This window comes from Manacus candei, unplaced genomic scaffold (genome assembly GCF_025592945.1).
Source record: "Manacus candei isolate 608988 ecotype Guabito, Panama unplaced genomic scaffold, ASM2559294v1 h1tg000018l, whole genome shotgun sequence".
Taxonomy (NCBI): Eukaryota; Metazoa; Chordata; class Aves; order Passeriformes; family Pipridae; genus Manacus; species Manacus candei.
Window position 1 is genome coordinate 9,957,286 of NW_026138066.1, and position 21,021 is coordinate 9,978,306.

Sequence of the window (21,021 nt, forward strand, 5' to 3'; positions counted from 1 at the left end):
GGCTAGTAAAGCCCTCGTGTGAAGGGGGGAGATCGAGCCCTCCTGGCTCACCCTGCCTGCAAAATCAAGTCCTAACATAAAGCCCAAGGAAGTCATCAGGTCAACCAAGCATGACTGACTATCCTTTGGAAGACTCCATCACACACTGCCTCCACCTTCATCTTGCCTGATCTTAAGAAAACAAGGGTCTGGGAGTGAAACTCTCAGAAAGCAGTGGAGGCAGCAGCTCTGTGGTTGCTCGATGCTGCATGTTGAATGCAATGGCCCACATCCACCTGTGTTGCAGCCCAATCCAGACCTTCCTGCTGGGCCCAAGCTCAGCTATGTGTAAGAGGCTGCTCCCACAGGGAGGGTCATGGAGCAGGAGGAGGCTATTGCCCAGTGCTGTGGCCCCACAGATGCAGCTGGAGTAGTTTCTCCACTTATGTGTAGGTGCTTTGAATTTCCTGCTGCCTGGATCTTACTTCAGTTCCTTCTCATTTTTTTTCCCATTTTCAGAGACCATTTTTCATTCACTGTCTGTAATGAGACATTCAGTTCCACAGCAATATCCAACTCATCAATCTTTTCCTTTCAAGACTACTGCTGCTTTTACTGGTCCTCTGCTCAGGTTTATTATATACAAGGCCATACACACACACTCTTATATATATAGGTGTACAGAGCAGATTCTTTTCCCTTTTGTCTGTCTTTTTGTTCTTTGCTGTGTTTAAGTTGTTTGCAACATTCCTGTAATTACCTGGCCTCTGATTGTTTACAACATTCTTGTGATTACCTGGCCTATTGTTGCTTCTAACACTCTCTCTTACAGTCTCTCAGGAAAAGTATTAACCACATTTCCTGTCATTCCATTTCTCGTGCCATTCCTGCTTGCTAGCTGTTCATTGGGATCTACCTACTCATGCATAATTTTCTGGTGAAGTGTGCTCTGCAGCAATGAAGTATATCTATTCTGACCTTCAGAGAGTTAGTCTAAGGTGAATTCTTATTAACCTCAGATTACCATTTAAGAGGTTTTATAACATCTACCTTCCTAACAAGGTCTGCCGTGTTGCTTAGAGCCCCAGAAGACAGCTCTGCTTCCTCCCCTCTTCGTGCTCATTCAGCTCCCAGTGCAATCATTCCCAAATTTTCAAAGCCAAAAAGCTTTACATATTGTCTATTCTCCATCTCAATGCCTGGAACAAACCATGGTGGCTTTTACTACTCAGTCAAGTGTTACTGAGAATGTGGTAGATAGACAATATGCTATGCAAACCAGCAGGCCTTTGGGGGTTTGAGGCATGGAGCAATGCAACTTCTCCTGTGGGAGTGGTGCAGAAAAACAAACCAGCTGTCTGGATTGAAATCATGAGCAATTAAGAACAGTTTCAACTACCCAGAACTGAACTGTATAAATATTACACCCTACCTATTTTCACATGAAGAGTGGCTACCCATGAGAGAGCTTTACCTAAATCAGAGGGATGTTGTCTGAGGGAATCCTGAAGGTCAAGGGTTCAAGAGATATTTTGAAATTATCTTCTTAATTAGAAGCAGCACAGTCTATTCTTCTGTGTGTAGACAGGCACAAGAGCTACAGATCAAAATTAGAGAAACTGGAGGGGAAGCTCTGCCAGTGGGTTCTCATCATAAGAGATGGAATTCCAGCGGGAAGAGATCCCACCCTCGCCTGCCTCCGGCATCCAGTGGAGACGCCACAATCGTCAGACTGCAGTTATCATCAGAGAAAAAAGGGCCCATTCATCTATACTTGTCCCGGGAGAAGCAACTGGCTTGAAAATGAGTGCTCTTGCATACAAGAAAGATTTCTTTGGGTGGGGATGGGACCTAGGTTTCCTTTTTGAGGCACTGGATGCTGAAAGTAACTTGTGGATCATAATCATTGCCATGTTAAAATGCATCATGGTAGCTCTAGAGACAGAAACCCACCCCAGAGTGTCTGATAAAAATAGTTAAGATAAACGGGGAATGGAATCCACCACCACCTCAGTGAAGCCACAGGAATCTCTTTCCATTGTAAATATGCTCCATACAATGATGCCGCTCTCACAGGAGCGATAGTAAAACATAAATCACACTAACTAGTAACAGGACCCACCAAACAATGCAAAATGGCTCACAACTGAGGCTTGGCTCTGCATGCAGGGAATTGTGTCTAATCTTAGAGCATTTGCTAGGGCAGCCAGAGGAGAGACTCAAGGCTCTGCTCAGATCATGAAGAAGAAGACATAAGCCTGGGACACAGTCTCCACAGATAAATCACACACCTATGTATTTTATCGCTAGCTCGCTTATCGGAAGATTGTAAGTAGTCAGAGTGTCTAACAGCTGAGGTCCAGGTAAAGAGTACTGGAGTGAATTTGGGCAGGAGCTACCCTCCCATGGTACCTGCATGAAAGAGGCTACTGCCCATCAGTGCCAGATGAGAAATAGCTCAAAACTGAGACTCTGACTACATTTTGCTGTCATTAATTATTTATAAGCCATCTAAGTCTGATTTAGATCCTGAGGTCAGGTATGCAAATTTGAATTGGCATACTCCCATCTCCCACGGTTTCATTTTTTAACAACAGCAGTAAGAGAGAAGCAGCAGAGTGACTTCTTTCACCAGTTCACACTCTACCAGCCCACCAATTCCAAGGGATGTGCACACACAGCCTGAGAACCAGCCCAGGATTTTCTGTTGGCGGTTGTAAACTGTGAATTAGATGAAAGCTCATCAAGCAGTGCTGTTGTGGTTTCAAAATTGCATTAGTCTTCATCTGGATCCACAAATACAGGTTTGATTAGGGCTGTAAGCACATGACAAAATGCCTTGCAGTGCAAATGCTAAACAGCCATAAAGATAACATTTCAATAATTTTTCTTCTATCTACAGGCTTCATTTATTTGGGTGACATTTTATGGTATGGACTGTAAAACTGTAAGAAATATTTCAGACAATACCTTCAAACATGCACTGAGGTGATTTGGCATTACCAGCTGTGAGTTGATTATTTTTTGCATGTTTACTCAACACTTCTGACCTTAAACCAGAGGATTAAACCTGTGCTTTCCAAAGAGTGACCATTTACAGGCTCTAAGTCTTGTCTGGAACCCGCAAAGAGCCCTGTTAATGGCAGCTGTCTCCCAGTGAGCTGCTATTTGCTCGAGCCCAGGCAGCAACAAGAAACTAAGGACTGGTACTTAATTCCCCCTACGGTGACTTGGACCACAGTGGGGCAGGCCAGGTTACTCTGAGTGTTATCTGGTGTGTGATGTGTGCAAGGAGTGTGCAAGGAGTGTGCAAGGAGTGTGCAAGGAGTGTGCAAGGAGTGTGCAAGGAGTGTGCAAGGAGTGTGCAAGGAGTGTGCAAGGAGTGTGCAAGGAGTGTGATGCCCTGCAAATGGCTTTTGGTGCATATCCACCTCAACACTTTCCTTGCTACCCAGGAGCAGAGCTGGATGATGTAGCTGTTGAAGCTCACCAAAACACTTGGTAACCACTCAGCACCACAACCTCTGTAAGCACCTAAAATGAAGGCTTGTTCAGCCTCAAAACACATGTGACACAGAAAATCCCTCTTGCGAGTCTCGGCTTCTCAGGCAGAAGTCTAGCAACAGGAGCCACAGCAGAGGAGGTGACCCCTCATCAGTAAGTGTTGCAATTAGTAGTATTTGGAGTGACAAATAAAATCAAGGCCTGACTGTGCTAATTACAAAAAAAAACCCCAAAACCAAAACACACATGCAAATACTTTGCATGAGGCAAGACCCTTAAGTGCCCAGCCATGCTTTGCTGAGCTGGCTGAGTGCACAAGGGGGATGCTGAAGCACCCAGAGGGGCAGCTGCCCTGCAGAAAGGAGAGAAGCTGGGTGTGCTACCCCATAACTCTTCCCCAGAGGGGCTGGTAGTAGAATTGGGACCAAACACATCAAAATCCACAACCACTTGGAAACCAAAGCCCAAAGCGCTCGAAATATTTCAGAAAATCGTAACATTGTAAAACCTAAAATACCTGCAAGGATAATTTTCTCCCCTTCTGCACTCTCTCAAAAAAGGCTTATGTCATGAAAGGACAATTATCCATTTAGTCAAGACACAGCAAATGTTAAGTGTAACCATCAACCCTTATCTGCCAATGGACTTCCATTTCTTATCTGATTTTTTTCTTCTTTCCTTCACCTGGCTACTTTCCTTGCACCATCTCTTTAATTTTCCTTCTTCCCTCTCTGAGGTTTCTGCAAAAATCCTTCCCCACTTCCATCATCTTCCTTCCATCTATTTGCCAAGCTTCCTTGAAATGCCCTGCTCTTGTGTGTGTAGCAGTCACCCCGACGTCTGAATGCAACATTATTGATGTTTGCTGGTGCAAGGCATTCGTCAGAGCAGTGCTCTTTTTCTACCACTATCAGGTAAAGATGATTTTGCTTAAAAATGTTCCTAGTTTGGTCAGGGTAAAAGGCACTGAGAAACAAGTATAGTCCAGATAATTAAAGACCTTGTGATGACCACATGGTCTGAAGCTCTAGAAAGCCAAACAGACCTGAAGAAAATTCTCCCTCTCTGTAATTGCTGCCTATAAATTGCTCTTATTATTAATTAATGTGCTTACTAGCTACTCCCAGTCAGAATAATCATAGTTAACAAGATTATCTTCTTGTGCTTTGTGTAATTAGCAGGGGTAAGAAAAGCAGAGAAAAGTATAGTTTACCTTGCATTAGGTGCACAAGCTTCCACTAACCACAGATCCCTGGATGTGATCCTGCACAGTGGTTGCACTTTGGCATTTTGCAGCTCTTCTGAAAGAGTTTTGGTTTACGAAATTTGCACTAAGATGTCTTTCAAGCAAGCAAACAAACAGCATCCTGAAAAAAAGAATCTCCATTTGGGCATCTTTTCAATTTTTTTTATACCTCTCCCATTTTTCCATTCTGCAGGGGATTTTGTAAAAACTATTGAAATCAGATCTATTTGCATTTTTTAATTTAACATTGAATTAATTTTGCATCTGCAGTGCACACAATTCAAAAGCAGGAGCTTAGATCCCTTAAAATCAACATTAAAATGATCTCTCTGTCTGCTTAAGATTTCCATGTGGTTTTTGGATCAATGTAAATTTCCCCTCTACCCAGAAATTTTTACCACCTTTGAAAATAAAATTACTTAAAACATTCAAGTTGAAAGCTGAGGTAACAGCTGAAGTGTGAGAATTTCATTTGCTTGGCCTTTTAAGGGAGAGAATTCGTCCCTAAAGAACACTTTTCTATTGGAAATAAGGAGCACAAAGAGGAGAAAGGACATTCTCTTTCTAACCTGCTTCTTCTAAACTAATCTAATCGCTAATCTAATCTAATTTATAACAAAGCACAGCAACACGGCTGCCAGCAAGAGCCTGTGTAGGAAGGCCTTGGGAATGGGCAGAGACTTACCTAAGGCTGTTTAGCAGGTCTGTGATAGAGCAGAGACAAGAACCCGGATCTCGGGGGTCCTGGCTCTGTGCTCTGGTCACAAGTGTTCCCGGGGGCCAGAAACAGCCCAGGAAACATTGCAAGTAGGTAAAAGCTTGACTGTACTTAAAAACCGGCTTTTGGAAACAAGCTCTAGGCAAAGTGCATGTAAAAAGAGAGCGTATGTCTAAGCAGGCAAGCACACAGGGCAGTGTGTCTGAAAAGCAACTTTTAGAGTAACAGAATTTACTCAGAACAACAGAAATTGGTTTCTGATTGGGAAGCACAGAGTAGCTATTGCGCAGCACTTCTACCATTTCTATGCATTTCTCCTCTCTCAGCTGCTACCAGAATACTCTGGATGGCGAAGAGCTGATTTTCCCCCCCCCCCTCTCGGAACCCAGTTTCTCGCTCAAGGCCAACCCGCTCCTCCCCGCGCCCACAGCACCACCTGCAGACCGAGGGCGGGCAAGGCGCCGGCGCCGTCCGGCACCAACAAACCACCCCCGGGCTTTCACCCCGGCAAGTCTTCAGCACGAGTCCGAAACACAACTCCGCAGGAGCTGCTGCGAAGAAAATTAACGCTACCCCAGCCAACATCGGCACAGACATTAGGAACTTGAAGGCTTTTGTGTCTTACCTCTTGAGCATCACTTTCGGCAGCCCAAACGACCGGCATCCAGTTCTCCCGGCGTTTGCAGACAGCTGCAGCCAGCGCTGCCCGGAGGGAAACCAGGCTTCAAATCATCACCCGGGGGAGTGGCAGCACCTGGCTGCCTTTGCAAACTGCCTTTTCCTGACCAGGTGGGGAAGTGGTAAACTGTGCGTCAAAGCTCGCTGCTGCTCCCTACTCCCGTCAACAATAGGCAGTATTTCTAAGTTACGGAAAGGGCAGTGACGCTGATCTTCAACAGAAAACAGTCAACTATGTCGCTGAGTCCAACACAAAACTAATTTCTGATTTGTAACTAACAGGTGGTTCTCATTCCACTTTAGCCCAGGATTCCCTCTGCAGGGCCTTCGCAGGTTTGCTCTCAATTTAATACCTTTTGTTCCCCTCCTTTACAAAACCTCTGTAAGCAGGTAGCACACTATGAAGCAGACCACACAAAGTCCCTTTGGAAACAGTTTCTGAAGGCTTGAAGATGCTTGAAAGTTGGGGGTTTTTTTGTTGTTGCTTTTTTTTTTCCCCCCATCACAAATATCGGCTAGTTGTCCTGCATACTTCCAGAGTACATTTTCCTGGTATTTGGTTTCCAAAAACTATCAGTCTGCAACACTCCTTTCCCCATCTCCTACCAGCCCAAGGAAGGGCCAGCTAAATCCCTTGGGAACAGAACTTTCTTGAGGAATACTTTAAGCTCCATTTCTGGAGGAGAGGTCTAATAAGAAACAATATCCTGGCCTTTATCCATCCTGGATTTGTAGCACATGTCCAACTCCTTCTTGAAAAATCACAAGGGGGTGGGGGGACAAACCCCCCACATGGTACAATGGTTTGTCATTCCTGTGCAGCCAAAGCCTTTGCCTTTTCTTATTTTTTTTTTTTTTTGTGGTCAGCAAGTACTAGGTGGGAGGGGAAGAATTTGAGGCAAAGGGCTTTTATGAAGTTATTGCTACTCTGAAGGCAACTTCTCCCCTCTCTCACACTAACCTAATTACACATTGTTTCTTCCCCTGCAGTTGGGACAGCAGAACTCCTTCACGCTGGCACACAAGTGAAACATCATTGCCACGGATTTTCATTGCTAATCTAAGGACTTGCCAACACGAAGAAGAGGAACAATCCCCTCAGCAGTTAAGGAGGGGAGAATTAATTTACCACAGAAATAAAATCCTTGGGACATTTCTTCTTTCGCCTATTGAACTTCCAGACTGGTTGAGGGGAAAGTAATATTTAAGTGTACGTTTTTACCTTGATGAAGTTTCTCTGTGGGAGCTTCATAGCTTATTCATTCAGAAAACCTAGGTGGAATATTACATTTAGATGATATGATTTCTTTTTAATATAAGTCAGCAGAAAAATTCAATATGATCTTGACAGAATCAAATACTTCCTATAGTACTTTTTTTCTTTTTCAGACTACTTAAATGAACAAAAGAATTGTATATTCTGCTGATTACATATGTCCCTAGAAAACCCCTCCATTCTACTTGGACTGATCTGTGAAAAATACTTAGCATCTGCTTCTCAATTCTCACCATTTTTTTTTTCTTCAATATCAATCAAAGATTCTCTGCCTCAAGACAATAAGCCTATGTTTTCTTATTAGTATTTTTAATTTTGCTAGTGTATACAAAGCAGTACATAGAGATATTTATATTAATAATTATAATCTAAAAATCTAGTACCATGGCAATTTATTCTGATGCAAGTGCCCTGCTACATATGTTGTCAAACCACAAATCTAATCTGAATTTTAAATGGACACAGGGAAGTGCCCTATGTCTGGAAGTAACCAATGTGACACTAAGAAAAAGATAGTTAACTCCTCCCACTTTAGAATTAATAATTAACACAAATTAATTAATACCAACCATATTAATTTTAACAAAGGCAAGTGCTGGGTTCTGCACCTGGGATGGGGCAACCCCAGATGTACAGACAGACTGGGGAATGAGGTGCTGGAAAGCAGTGCCACAGAAAGGTACCTGGGGGTCCTGGTTGATGGCAAGTTGAACATGAGTCAGCAGAGCCCTGGCAGCCAGGAGGGCCAACCCTGTCCTGGGGGGCATCAGGCAAAGCATCTCCAGCCAGTCGAGGGAGGGGATTGTCCCACTCTGCTCTGCACTGGGGTGGTCTCACCTTGAATATTGTGTGCAGTTTTGGGCACCACAATATAAAAAGCCTCTAAAGCTGTTGGAGAGCATCCAAAGGAGGTCCATGAAGACGGTGAAGGGTTGAGGGGAAGCCATACAAGAAGCAGCTGAGGTCACTTGGTGTGTTCAGCCTGGAGGAGACTGAGGGAAGACCTGATAGCTGCCTACAGCTTCCTCAAGGGGGTAAGAAGGCCAGGCACCAATCTCTCCGGTCACCAGGGACAGGACCCGAGGGAATGGCATGAAATTGTGTCAGGGGAGTTTCAGGTGGGATATTAGGAAATGGTTCTTCACCCAGAGGGTGGTTGGGCACTGGAACAGGTCAGAGTTCAAGTGTTTGGACAACATTCTCAGGCTCATGGTGAGACTCTTGGGGCTGTCCTGTGCAGGGGCAGGAGCTGGACTCAGTGATCCTTCAGGTCCCTTCTAACTCAGGGTATTCTAAGACTGTAATCTGTGCACCCACTCAAGTAGGTAACTGACCTAGTTATATGCAAAATGTAGCAATTCATACTGGGTCTTCAGAGGTGTTAATGGTCTGAAAAAACATTTAGATATAACTTCTTAACAACTGAGACAGTACTGACTGAGAATTCAGCAAATCTGAAATGAACATCCTTGCAGAGCAGCAAATTAGCTGCAGTGCAGGAAAGACTTCCTGGCTATCAAGCAAATTATAATTATAGCAGGGAAAAAAAAACCAAACCAAACACCTGGATTTTGGAGAAACACTTAATAAATACATTGGTGAAAAACATTTAATGGTCAGAATACATACATGCATGCAGTTTCAAGAAGAAGGTCTGGATAATTTGAATAGTGTTTTGCTTCAGTATCATGAAATTTGAAGTGAAAGATAGCATAGTTCACTGTTTATCACTTCTGAATTTCATCTAAAAAGTGTATTTCCCTCCTTTTTTCCAGAAACAGTTTTGTTTGGAAATATGTACTGGAGCAATAAGAATACAAAAAAGACAAACATATGTATCTATATATACAATTTTCTTTTATTAACAAGGTATCTCATTACTGAACAAGGCAACTGAGAAATACAAGGACTGGACATATACATGTACAGAATTGTACAACTCGACTAAAATTGGCATATGTTTTATACACAGATGTGATTAAATCATGTTACAACTCTACTGTATTTGATTAAACACAGTCCTAAGCACTTACATTGGGAAAATATGAAGTTGATCATACAGAGCTCAAGTATGGAATCTAAAAATAATAACAATTTAAAAATTTCAAAACTTTCTATGTTCATTGGTTTTACAGAACAGCACTACAGCTTTTCCTACTACCATATACATGAAAGATTATCAAAAATATATTGATGGGTCTATCGCTAATCATGAATATTTATATTTACAATAAGTTAGCAAATTCTTCACCAAATACTTTATATACAAAACTCAATTTGCCCTTTGTGAAAGAGTCATTAAAAAGTTAAAAACCATAGAAATGCCAGTTAGAAATAATGCATTCCAAAAATTGGACTTGTTTACATCAACTGAGAACAATTGAAAATAATTTATGAAAAAGTATGTCATTTTAGAACATGAACTCTCACAACACTTTAGTTCCAATACAGAGTAGCAGGAATTTTGTCCCGTGTGTTCTTTGAGTGGTAAACTTCTTTTCCAATAAAGCTGCAAGAAAAAAAGAAAAAAATATTCTTAAGCAGTTTAATGTGAGTCTTTGAAGAAGGTAGAAGTAATTCAAGGGACCAAAATTCTTTCCCCCCTTCTCAGTGCAGAAAGCACTGTCCCCATTTGTATAAGCCCAAATACTCAGCATTCTTATTTCTCACTCCCTAGAGGCTAAAAGGGGGGGGTGGGGCGAGAGAAAAGAAAAAAAAAAAAAGAAGAGAAACCCAACACAAGCCTCTGTACTTTAGTTCTATTTAGAAGTGCATATCCTTTTGCCAGCAGTGTTTTTGAGTGTGATCTTGCTGATTTTTGTATTGACTATAATGCTTTTGCAGCATGCTTTGAGCACCCCTAGCAAAATCAGCCTTCTCTGCCAACTGGAAACCCCTCCAACCTGTCTCTCAATTGAAAAAGAGCTTAGACAGGAACCAGATGTTTGCTCTGCAGGTACTTCTTCTACACAGACACGAGCACCTAAGGAATTCTGCAATACAAAACATGGATGCTGAATGAATCTACACATACTAAGGATTAGACAGCTGTTGAAACACAGACTCTCTTGGAACTACATTCCATTCAGGCCCATCCAAGAACCAGAAATCAGCTTGAGAACATAGAAGCACAGTTTACAGGGCTTCCAGTAAGTGAGAAAACAGCAGATGGATCAATCACTAAGGTCTCACCTCAGTTTTTCAATTGACAGCATTATGGAAACAATGCTGTGGTTCTGCACTGAATCAAATCACTACAACACAATTGTTCACAATGCACCACAGTAACTTCTGACAAAATGCTGACGCCACATAACAAGCAAAATTAGATCTTGCTGTCAAATCCACATGAAGTAGACTGAATTTCCCTTTTTACCTCTAGAGATGCTAAATGCATCTCCTATACTTGCTCTATGGAGTCCCTATCTTCCAATTCCAACAAAGTTTCTCCGTGTGCTATTATCTCACCTTTTGTGCTAGTCTTACCTTTCTTCAAACTCCATAATGACCAACACTCCACTTACTTTTTAAAAAAAGATAAGGATGGAATGACATCTCAATAACCTTTAATCCACACAGCCACACTCCTAGTTTTAAATCCTGTCTCCTCTTGCTTCAGACAGTCCTCCCTTCTTTGGCTTTCCCCCTAAGCAGTAATTCTTTAACTTAACTTAGTCTTAATTCTTTTCAGGTCATCTTCCTTGTTCCTCTCAAATCAAGCTCACTGGGGAGGGGGTATAACATCTTTGGGTTTCTCTTTTCTCTATCCTATTCCCAAGTAACATTATCCAAAACACAAAATCCAGTTATCTTCTCTATGCTGATGATTTTACACATAGCAAACTCCTTCTCCAATTTACCGCTTCTCTCCATATGTTTTTGCACCTGTTTGTGTGTATCTATCTACAATGCCTCCTTCTCCAAACTCAAGTCCTTTTCTCCACAGCTTGACAAACTTCAGCAATCTGAGTACCCTGCTTCAATTACAGACTAATGACAAATGCTCACATCTTCAAATCGCATTTGTACCTACATCTTCACATACAGTAACTACACCAGCATTTTACAGGTTTTTGGCAGTCTCTCTCTAAAACATGTTCTGCTTAGTCCACTTGTATGTCTAAAACTGTAATTCAGGCCATGAGCTTTTCCTTGTAAGTTGCCTTAGTCTTCTGATTCAGGTCACCGTACATTCACACAAACAGTACTACTGGTACAACTCAGGGTGAGATGTGGGAGCAGAGGGTAACTGAAGCTACTTAAGCAGCTCTGCTAACATGTAAAACCAGTCTATCCATCTCCCTTTCATTAACACCTGGATCTGTGTCTGATAATCTTTAGTCTGGCTCTATTTTTGTAACTACTTCCTATTTCATAGTTCACAAACTCCCTTAGAGCCAGGATTTTGTAGTTTGTACAGTACCTGGAACAGAAATATTCACAGCAATAATTTAGGATCCGGTGCACTGCAGTGACATGAATGTTATCATAGACACAAAATCTGTACAGAAATTTGATAACTTTAAGGTGTCTCAGATCTTACCAGTTTAATTTGTGCTCTGTCGCTGGACTTTTGGTCCAACGCTCTGAGTATCTTCTTCTGGATTTGGGCGTTTCCCTGCACTAATGCCAGTACCAAGGGCCGTTCTTCCTGATAATTTAAAATCAGTATTTACATTAAGGCTCTATTGCACCTTTATATAGTCAGGAAAAGTGGTTTGGGTTTTTTTTGTTGTTGTTTAAATTACCTGCTTGCAATAAGTGTGATTGCTGACTGTCTCCGTGAGCATAGTGTAAGATACTACTTGCTTGACAGTAACCTGTTCAGATACAGTAGATATTTATTATAATAAGTAAAATTTAGAACTGCAAGCAAGTGTACAATTATGTTCTTTACAACAACAAAAAGGAGCCAATTGATTTATTTTCCATCTTCAAGAAAAATCCTGCCAGAAACCATCCTGAATGCAGAATAGTTCTTACGCAAAAGAAAAATAAGCCTCACGGCAGCCCACAGCAGTTAAATATATATGCACTTATTTATGCAGAGTGAACATTAAGTGCCTACATATTTGTGCATTATATTTGAAACAAGCAGAATGTTTATACGTCCAAACACTTTAATTAAGTTTAAATAAATTATAACATTACTTCTGCCAAGTCTCCTCATCCTCTTTATTATTTTGTTATTGCAATACTAGTGAATCTTAGTTGTGGAAAAATAAAAAAAAGCAAGTGTAACTTAAAAGAAAGACGCAAACTTTCTTCAGATTCACGTAAACTATCTACTGGCAACCTTGAAACTCAGTGTTCTGCATAAATAGTGCCATTAGCAGAAGCAGTTGCAAGGTTTCTTGTTCTGAACAGTTGCGGTGTTCCGGTTACGTTCTGGATGCTTAAACAAAACACAGATTACAGTACTTCGTGATCAGTAAACACACCACCTCTGTTACGACTGCAAGGAAAAATAGTTGTGTTAAATTTGATTGCAACTTTGATCTAACACAAACCACAGCTTAAGATTCTGTATAGTTAAATTAACAAAAATTTGCTTCCACAATATGAGAATATCTACACAAAACTATGGAAATTGACTGTATACGGAAAGAGTGGTAGTGAAATCCAAGAAAAGATAACATACAAATTTTGCTATCCAGTACACAAGGTGGACTTCTTTTTTCAGTATCTTTCATTTGCAGTAGCCTAGGATAACGTTTATTATTTTTTGTTTAGTCACACTTGTGATCCCTCCCACTCAAAACATACAAACACTGCTCACTTTAGAGATAAAAGTGACAAGACAAGCAAGTTCACTCTAAGAAATAATTTTTATGTTTCAAGAACAGAAACAAGGCCAGTTCACGTTGTAGACAGCAACTGTCACCCAAAATCTATCCATGCTATTTTGATGTTTTGCCTGGTTTTCCACAGTTGCAAGGATTTGGAGATCCTCTACAGACAGGCACTGCCATAATACCTTGCTGCTGAATTCCACTTGCTCCTGTATGAGAGTCTCCCAGGGCACATGACTGAACAACTGTATGACCATCACCAGTTCCCAGCTGAGCTCCTGGAGAGGCAGGGAAAAGACTTAAACATAACAGAAGATACAATTCCAGTTTTGGAATTTAAAATGGAGGGGGTGGGGGGTGTTCCCCTCTCTTCAAGAGGTAGACTTCTTACTGTGGCCTTTTTTTTTTTTGTCAAACCACCCCAAAATGGGTCCAAAGCTCTAATGCTTTTGTCTTTCCAAATTCAGATGAATACACTGTAACCTGCTACAAAAGGAATACATTTTCTGATGTGAAAAGTATAAGTACATGTTTACATTTCAGTGTATATGAAGGAGAAAAGAGTGCACATAAAGTTTATTTTTTAAAACTAAACCCTTCTTGTCTTCTAAATCTTTTGAACTTATAAAAGTTCAAGCACCCAGCTTTAAGGAGTCTAGACTTTAAATCTTCAAGAGGAACTGTTCTGGCTAAGAACAATAAGCTCAATCTTCTTCCACAACATGCTTCTCACCTGGACTAAAGCCTACAGAAAATATAAACCCAGTAAATTTTCAGTTCTGCTGTATCCCTGTACAATAAAGAGTCCAAGGTGTACACAATACTGAACAGTCTTAATCCTGTTCTTTTTTTTAGTAGCAATAAATTCCAGTAAGCAATCTAATGCCAGCATCAGAAAACTTTACAAGTTCAAAGTTCTGACTTGAAAGTTCACAAGTCGCTCCTTATTATAAGTGTCAGGATGCTTACAGACTTCTAGGAGAAAATCAAACTGTTTGATACATGTTAATAAGTAATTTTTAGAGGGGAAGAAAACAGGTTAAAACTTCTTACATATTTGAGATTAAAAAATAATTTGAAGATGTCTCTATACAAATACTATCAAACAGTGAGTAAATTTGAAAATGTTTCTGACTTGCACTCAAAACTGTCTAGTGGAAACAGTTCTTTCTTACAATACATAATGGCAAAGGAATTATAGAAGTTCGTGTGGTTCCATTCCAATAATTCTATGTTTTGAAAGAATTTGACTGACCTCCTGTACTACCACAACCAGAAATGCTTTCTCCTGGTGAATAGCCCATTAGGCCACCATTTCCATTTCCATTTGGATTAGAAGGCACTGTTGCAAGAAGACCTAGGCAACAAAATAAAATATATAAAGAAATACAGCAAAAAACCAGAGTAAGCATAGCATGCTTTTTTCCTCATGATAGCTATTCTCCCCCCTCACCTTGAGTGATTTACCTTTATAAAAGGAGAACACCTCTCTGTCTTGCCTGCTTCTGGGATCTTCCCAAGTAATTTTAGTTCACATTTGCATAACTTTTCCAATATTTCTTAGTTACACGTACTCAATATGTTCCATTACAGTGCAATGCATCCTTATTCAATATCCAATACCTGAACATACTCCCTGCTCACACCTTGCTCTGAGCAGTACAAATGCACATGGTTTACCTCTCAGAACAAAGGGGAAGAATGATACCAGGGGATGCATTGATACCTATTCAAGCAACACCATTTGCAAATGCAAATACAGTATGGTTGAAGTTATGAACCACATTAAATTTCTAATCACTGATATTAAAACCTATCTATACAAGAGTATCAGAATGCACAGAAGGCCCAGTTTAACCAAAATACTTCCAAAAACCCACAGAAAAAAATTCAGGGTAATATTTGGAAAGAGGCACTCCCCTCAAACTTCTTTCCTTTCTTGATTACATATAATATTTTCATTTATTTGGATACACAACCCTGGTCACCACTCTGAGCTTACACCTTATTACCACTGTCATGGGACTAAATTATTAATTGCTAGAAGATGACAGAAATTTTCAAATAAAGCTAATAGTCTATAACCATACCCAGTCCTCTGTATCGTGAAAGCTGCTGGTAGATTTGTTTCATCCTCTCAATATTCAGACGGCTTGCCTCTGCGTGGTTTACCATTGGTTTGGGATAATTAACTCCTATAATACATTTTGCAGCCTTCTGGATGCTTTCTGGGGCATTCCAAGGATCATAGATGTATTTTGCAGGGAAACCTCTAAGTACTGGCAAATAACGTCTTAAAAAATAATAAAAGGGTCACGTTAAGTATAAAGCTACTTGACATTATAAGTAACATCCATGAATCAATCACTGCAATTTCTGGATTGTGAGTTACCTGATATAATCCCCATTTGGGTCTGTTCTTCTGCCAAAACCTACTGGACAGTAGCAGTGAAAAAACTGCTGAAAGAAGGAACTGCAGGATAGCCACATCCAGCTTCCAGCATTCACACTCCAATCTGCATCAAGTAACAGCTCTTCAAACACCTTAGGAGATTAGAGCAACAAGTTAGTCTGAACATGACACACCTTCAGGACACCTACTTTTTCATTATTTTTTCCTGAGTTTCTGATTTCAGCTTTCTTACCCGGCAATATAAACAGAATGCTCAGTATGCAATTGCAAATACTTACCTAAATGCTAAACGCAAGAAAAAAAGGAAAAAATAATTCAAGAACAGGCTTTTAACCTGTAAGCAAACTTGTAAATATCTCGAAAAGCTACACATTCTTACACAAAAACAGCCTTGAAAAATAAATCCCCAAAGGATGGCTGGAGCCTGACTGCTTGCAATTGGCATTTGCTATTTTCAGAAGAGTTGCTTCATCACATCACAATTTAGTAAGCTTTGCAAACTTCCAGAAAACAGGGAAGGTACAAAGTACAAATTTAAACTGTTGGTCTGAATACCTCAACTTGCACGCTCTCACTATGTGAGGAATCCCAAGAGTAGAATTCAAGAGTTTCAGGGTAACACAAACATTCAGAAGTTGTGTTCTTGAAGGCCAATAGTTAATCTAGTAGGTCACAGTTTTGAGAATGCATTCTTAAATTCCAAAGAAACCATCATCTTTCTTCATGTCTCAACATCTTACTACTGCCATCCAACTTCCACTAATATTAATCCTATGCAAAGTCTAAATAAGACAATACCATTAAACAATAATCTCTCTCCATATATTCAATAAGGCATTCATTCCACAGTATACACTGAATAAGTGTTACAAAAGTATCTTTGTCTAAATATCTGCAACTATTTGGAAAAAACAGTCTGTTTTGAAAAAATAAGATTTATCTTAAAAACATTTTCAAAAAACATTTTAAATAGAAAGTGACTCATAATGCAACAAGATCTTCAGGCATTAAGTGTTAGCACACAGTTGTTCCACTAGATGCTGCCATGTAATAAGACTCTGGAAATAACATCACGTGGAAGGCCAGATTAACTTTTGCAAGCTATGGACCACTGTACAAGCCTGGGCCCTCCATATATCTGTATTATTGCAAAAGGAGGAACAAGTAGTCATTTATCTGTATTATCAGCTTTGTTGTTGACTGACTTATAAACTGCAAAAGGAAGATTCCTAAAGCAGCTTATTTTGTTGTGTAACCAATTTATTTTTAAATGAACAATGTTTGCTTACAACTGATTTAAGGAAGATAAAGTTTCCTAAGAGTATATACATACATAAACATGAGGTCAGAATCCTGATGGCAAGTAAGTTCTCTTTTAGGTTAAAAAAACAATTGTTTGATTATCAGATTTTCATTGATTATGATTGCTCAGTAAAAGATGTGCTACCTTTCTGAAAATGTAACACTGATTCAAAGGCTGAGATTAAATCATTCCATTGTTTTCTTCAGAAGACTGACATTTTAAATTTGAACTTCAGCATCTCTTAGATACTTGCATAGAATTAATTGCACTGAACCTTCAGCCAAATCATGTTGCCCTTACTCACACTTCTAACACTGGGCAAAAGGACAGAAATTGCTGAAAGGACATTCTCAGCTTTTAGTTTTCTCCCTTTAATTCTCGTAGTGCTTTCCCTTTGCAGGGAAGCAGACGCAAGATGGGAACAGTAATTGTTCACACAAAATGATTGGAAAAAAATCTCAATAGTAATCCATGTTTATTTGCCAAGATTTAGGAGGAAATCTCAAATTTAAAAGAATTTCAGACCTATTATGACTGCAAGAAACACTTTAATATTCCAATATAAGGGGGCATTTGAGAGGCAAAATTTCAGCACGACTGATTTAGTTTTGCCCACAGTTTAAGGTTTAAATTTCAACTTACACGGCACAGTAACAAACAATTCTAGAATGACAATCAGAAACTCTAATAGGCACTTTAAGAAATTCAAGAATAAGAAATACCTTCATTCCTTCTTCCCAGCTTATCCAGAGGTCGCCTCGAGTCAAAAAGCATGCTACAGCATGCCGGGCTAAATGGTGGATCCAACCTTCTTGACGAAGCTGTGTCATAATTGCATCGATCCACGGAAAACCTGTCCTGCCTTCTGCCCATTTGGCCAAAGCCTCAGGATTCTTATCCCATGGAATTTGAACACAGATAGGATTCCCCTCCATTTTATCAAACCGTGGATTGTTAGTCGCCGCTGTGTAGAAAAACTCACGCCATAACAGCTGGCCATAGAGGGAGAGGGGAGGGGAGCTGTTCTTTTTTACCTGCAGATCATCATGAAATAAAAACATTTTATTAGGAGAAGTAGAGGAAAATCATGGCATCTAAGAATATGCAGCTGACTACACAGAAATCCTACCTTTTTGTACAGATCCGTTAACTTGAAATAAAACAGACGACAGGACAAGCAGCCAAAGCGGAGGTAGGGACTAAGCCCTGTAGGACTTGCCAGAAGGGAATTTGCATTCATTCGTGGTCTTTCAAAGTTTGCTACCCAAGCCTTAAGAAGACAAAAGCCACACAGCAATATCAGACTACAGGCTATGTAGCAACTTAGAAGGGGAGAAATCATACACCGTCTCTAACCGAATCCAAACAGTGCACAGATGATCATGTTACCTACAACATCCAGGGGTTCCTTCTGGATCAGTGGAACCTCTGGAAGGTAATCCATCTTAATGCAGAAGGCACGAACTGTCTTCCAGACCTATCTGTCCCTTTCTTTTAAATACATTGGAAACCTAGTCAAACTAGCTTTCAGAGGAATTCCTCTTCAAAATTATAAGTGGTATGTTTCAAATGAAATTACCTCAAAAAAAAATTCTTTTTAGTATAAAATAGTAAAACAGACTTTCTCTAAAATTCAAAGACAACCTGCTATCATCTTCTAAAACTAAGAAACAAACTATTGATTTATATCATTATATTGAGGCCTGAAGTTTGTGGGTTAGATTTTTTTTTTAACAGGACTTGTCCAAATCCCTTTACATTTCATAGCAAAGAGTAATTACGTTTCCCAGACACTTTTGAGATGATCTGAAGCACACCTTTCGTTCTAGATGCCTTTCCAGTCGTGTGAGAGCTTCTGTTTCTCCCCCTGGCCATACTGCAGAAGGCAGACCATCTGTATCAAATCCTGAAAGACAAATTGAAATAAAGAAATTCCTTGTTTGCTTATCCTGTAGGGCAACAAAATTCTAGCATATTGATACTTGACTATTTTACTGTGTCTTGAGGAAAACCCTAAGTTGGACACATGTAAAAGTATAAGTTTTAAAACAGGATGTAACCAAATCTTCTCAAAGCACATCCAATACCTCTAACTTGCAGCAAAATTTAATTTTTACTTTTACACTTACATTAATATACATTACAAATTTTACATGCTGAATGGTCTTACTGCAATCCCACTTTTTCTGTGGTGTTTTTTTTTTTTTTTTTTTTTGGTAAAAGGTGACCTTTCTATCATTTTCTGAATTATTTGCAAGTTCTCAGCTTTGCAATATGCAGGGTAACCAAAATTACAACTATTTTACTTTAATTTATGGAGTTGATTATCCTTTTTTGTTCCTTTTGTATGTCATAACTGTATTGGTATAACAATTAACCACAAGTAGGATCTCTCTCATTGTTATTTTAAGTGGTAGATTACATCTTTCTTGTTTCATAATGTCAAAGCAATCCTAGAACATACCCAGCTCTTCAAGTGATGGCACACCGTATTTCTCATCATGGTCATCAGAAACTGGAGTGGTACATTTTTTCATTACTTCTGGGGTTATGGTCTCCACAGGCATCTCCAGTGGTTCCATTCGACTAATGAGGGTCTGAAATCGCTTGTAAGTCAGAGGAGGCTGCCCTCCATTTAACTCTATTATTCTGGATTAAAGAAAAAGAAAAAAAGCAAAGGGGCATGTCAGATAATAGTATTTAAACATTTTGTTTTATAAAATATACACAGCAATACACACAGAAATATCTCTTTATCTTCCTCTAGCATGCTATATAAAAATCACAGATACACATGGTAATCCAGACACTTTGAACTTTATTTTTACCATCTTTTTTTCCCCTCTAGGGAAACATAAATTAACTGTTTATAACCAATTCAATTTTCTTCATTCCTCATGCATGAGGAAGTAATGAACATGGACAGTTCAAGGCAAAGAAATAAAAGACAAATAATAAAAGAAATAATAAAAGACAATTAATTAACATAAACATTATATTCAAAAGAACCCCAAATTAAAACTGCATTTCGGATACAGTTACATATAATTCTTTGGAGTTCCAAATTCTACTCAGTATATAATAAAATTTGGATGGATGAAAAGAAACATAAACCAAATTTGTAGTTTCCCTAATTATAAAGTGCTCTGTGTAGAAAGTAGCACACAATACCTAAACAAATACTACATAAAACTCTAAGTTTTTCTTTTTTCTTTTTAAAAGCAGAGGTAATGGTAACTTACTTGTCTAGGTCATATAATGTATGGGAAATCCGAACAATGACCTCCACTCCAGCTTCACTAGCCAGTTTTTTAATAGCTGCATCTCTTTCCTTCCCAAATGGTTCAGAATCATACTCAATTGAAAGTTTTGCAATGTTCCACTCCTACAACACAAACCAAAAATGTGGTCCTTCAGCAACTCAGCTGCATGACGGAGGGTGAGGGGAAGGAGAACTGGAAGGACAGGGGCAGAATGGAACACCAGCTACTATCTGCAGGTAGTTATCAGAGATACAGAAAGGTCCAAAATACATTCAGACACCCAGAATAGCAAAACCAAAGTCCAGCTTTTTGGCATCTAAGTAGGAATCGGGCATAAAAAAGCCTCCATCTGTTCTATTACTGTGGGTGCACACAGTAACAGGACTACTTCTGTGCAAATTTTGAAAATTCATCTCTAACTTTAGGATCCATATACCTTGAGACACAACAGAAGGGAAAGATGACACCTTCTGAACATTGATCAGCAGCAGTGTCTTGCTCTGCAGAAAAGCTTTTTACATGTGCCTGTCAACTTCAACAGCAGAACTGAAGTTTCAGGGGCAGAGGGCAGAAATACTGCCCTGCCTTCAAATCAAACACAATGTACTTACTTTACCTTTTCGATATCCCTACTCCTCACTCAGACAGTCTTCAAATTCTCAATTAGAAAAAGAAAAAAAAAGGCTGTCTCCTAAAAAGATAGTGCCTTATGCCTTGAAGTCTAATATCCTTTATGTCACGGATGCTTTTACTAAGCCCAACAGTCACAGGTGGGGAAAAAAGAAGTGAACAAAGGGATCAACTAATGGCTAAAGCTTCTGCAACAGTAGAAAATTGGAAAGCTGAAGT

General features: G+C 39.7%; 1 protein-coding gene across 1 annotated transcript in view; it reads right to left on the reverse strand.

Moving 5' to 3' along the window:
* Window positions 1-9,237: 9,237 nt before the first annotated feature.
* The window catches only part of CRY1 (cryptochrome circadian regulator 1), a 40,480-nt gene continuing 28,696 nt past the window's right edge, over window positions 9,238-21,021 (reverse strand). Inside the window, exons 3-14 of the mRNA XM_051784588.1 lie at window positions 20,152-20,294; window positions 19,374-19,558; window positions 18,727-18,815; window positions 18,039-18,179; window positions 17,632-17,943; window positions 15,586-15,737; window positions 15,284-15,486; window positions 14,449-14,550; window positions 13,379-13,471; window positions 12,150-12,221; window positions 11,945-12,052; window positions 9,238-9,910 (exon numbers count right to left, since the gene is read on the reverse strand). Coding sequence (XP_051640548.1) covers window positions 11,949-12,052; window positions 12,150-12,221; window positions 13,379-13,471; window positions 14,449-14,550; window positions 15,284-15,486; window positions 15,586-15,737; window positions 17,632-17,943; window positions 18,039-18,179; window positions 18,727-18,815; window positions 19,374-19,558; window positions 20,152-20,294 — 1,596 coding nt within the window. The 3' untranslated portion in view covers window positions 9,238-9,910; window positions 11,945-11,948. The remainder of the gene's footprint in view (window positions 9,911-11,944; window positions 12,053-12,149; window positions 12,222-13,378; window positions 13,472-14,448; window positions 14,551-15,283; window positions 15,487-15,585; window positions 15,738-17,631; window positions 17,944-18,038; window positions 18,180-18,726; window positions 18,816-19,373; window positions 19,559-20,151; window positions 20,295-21,021) is intronic.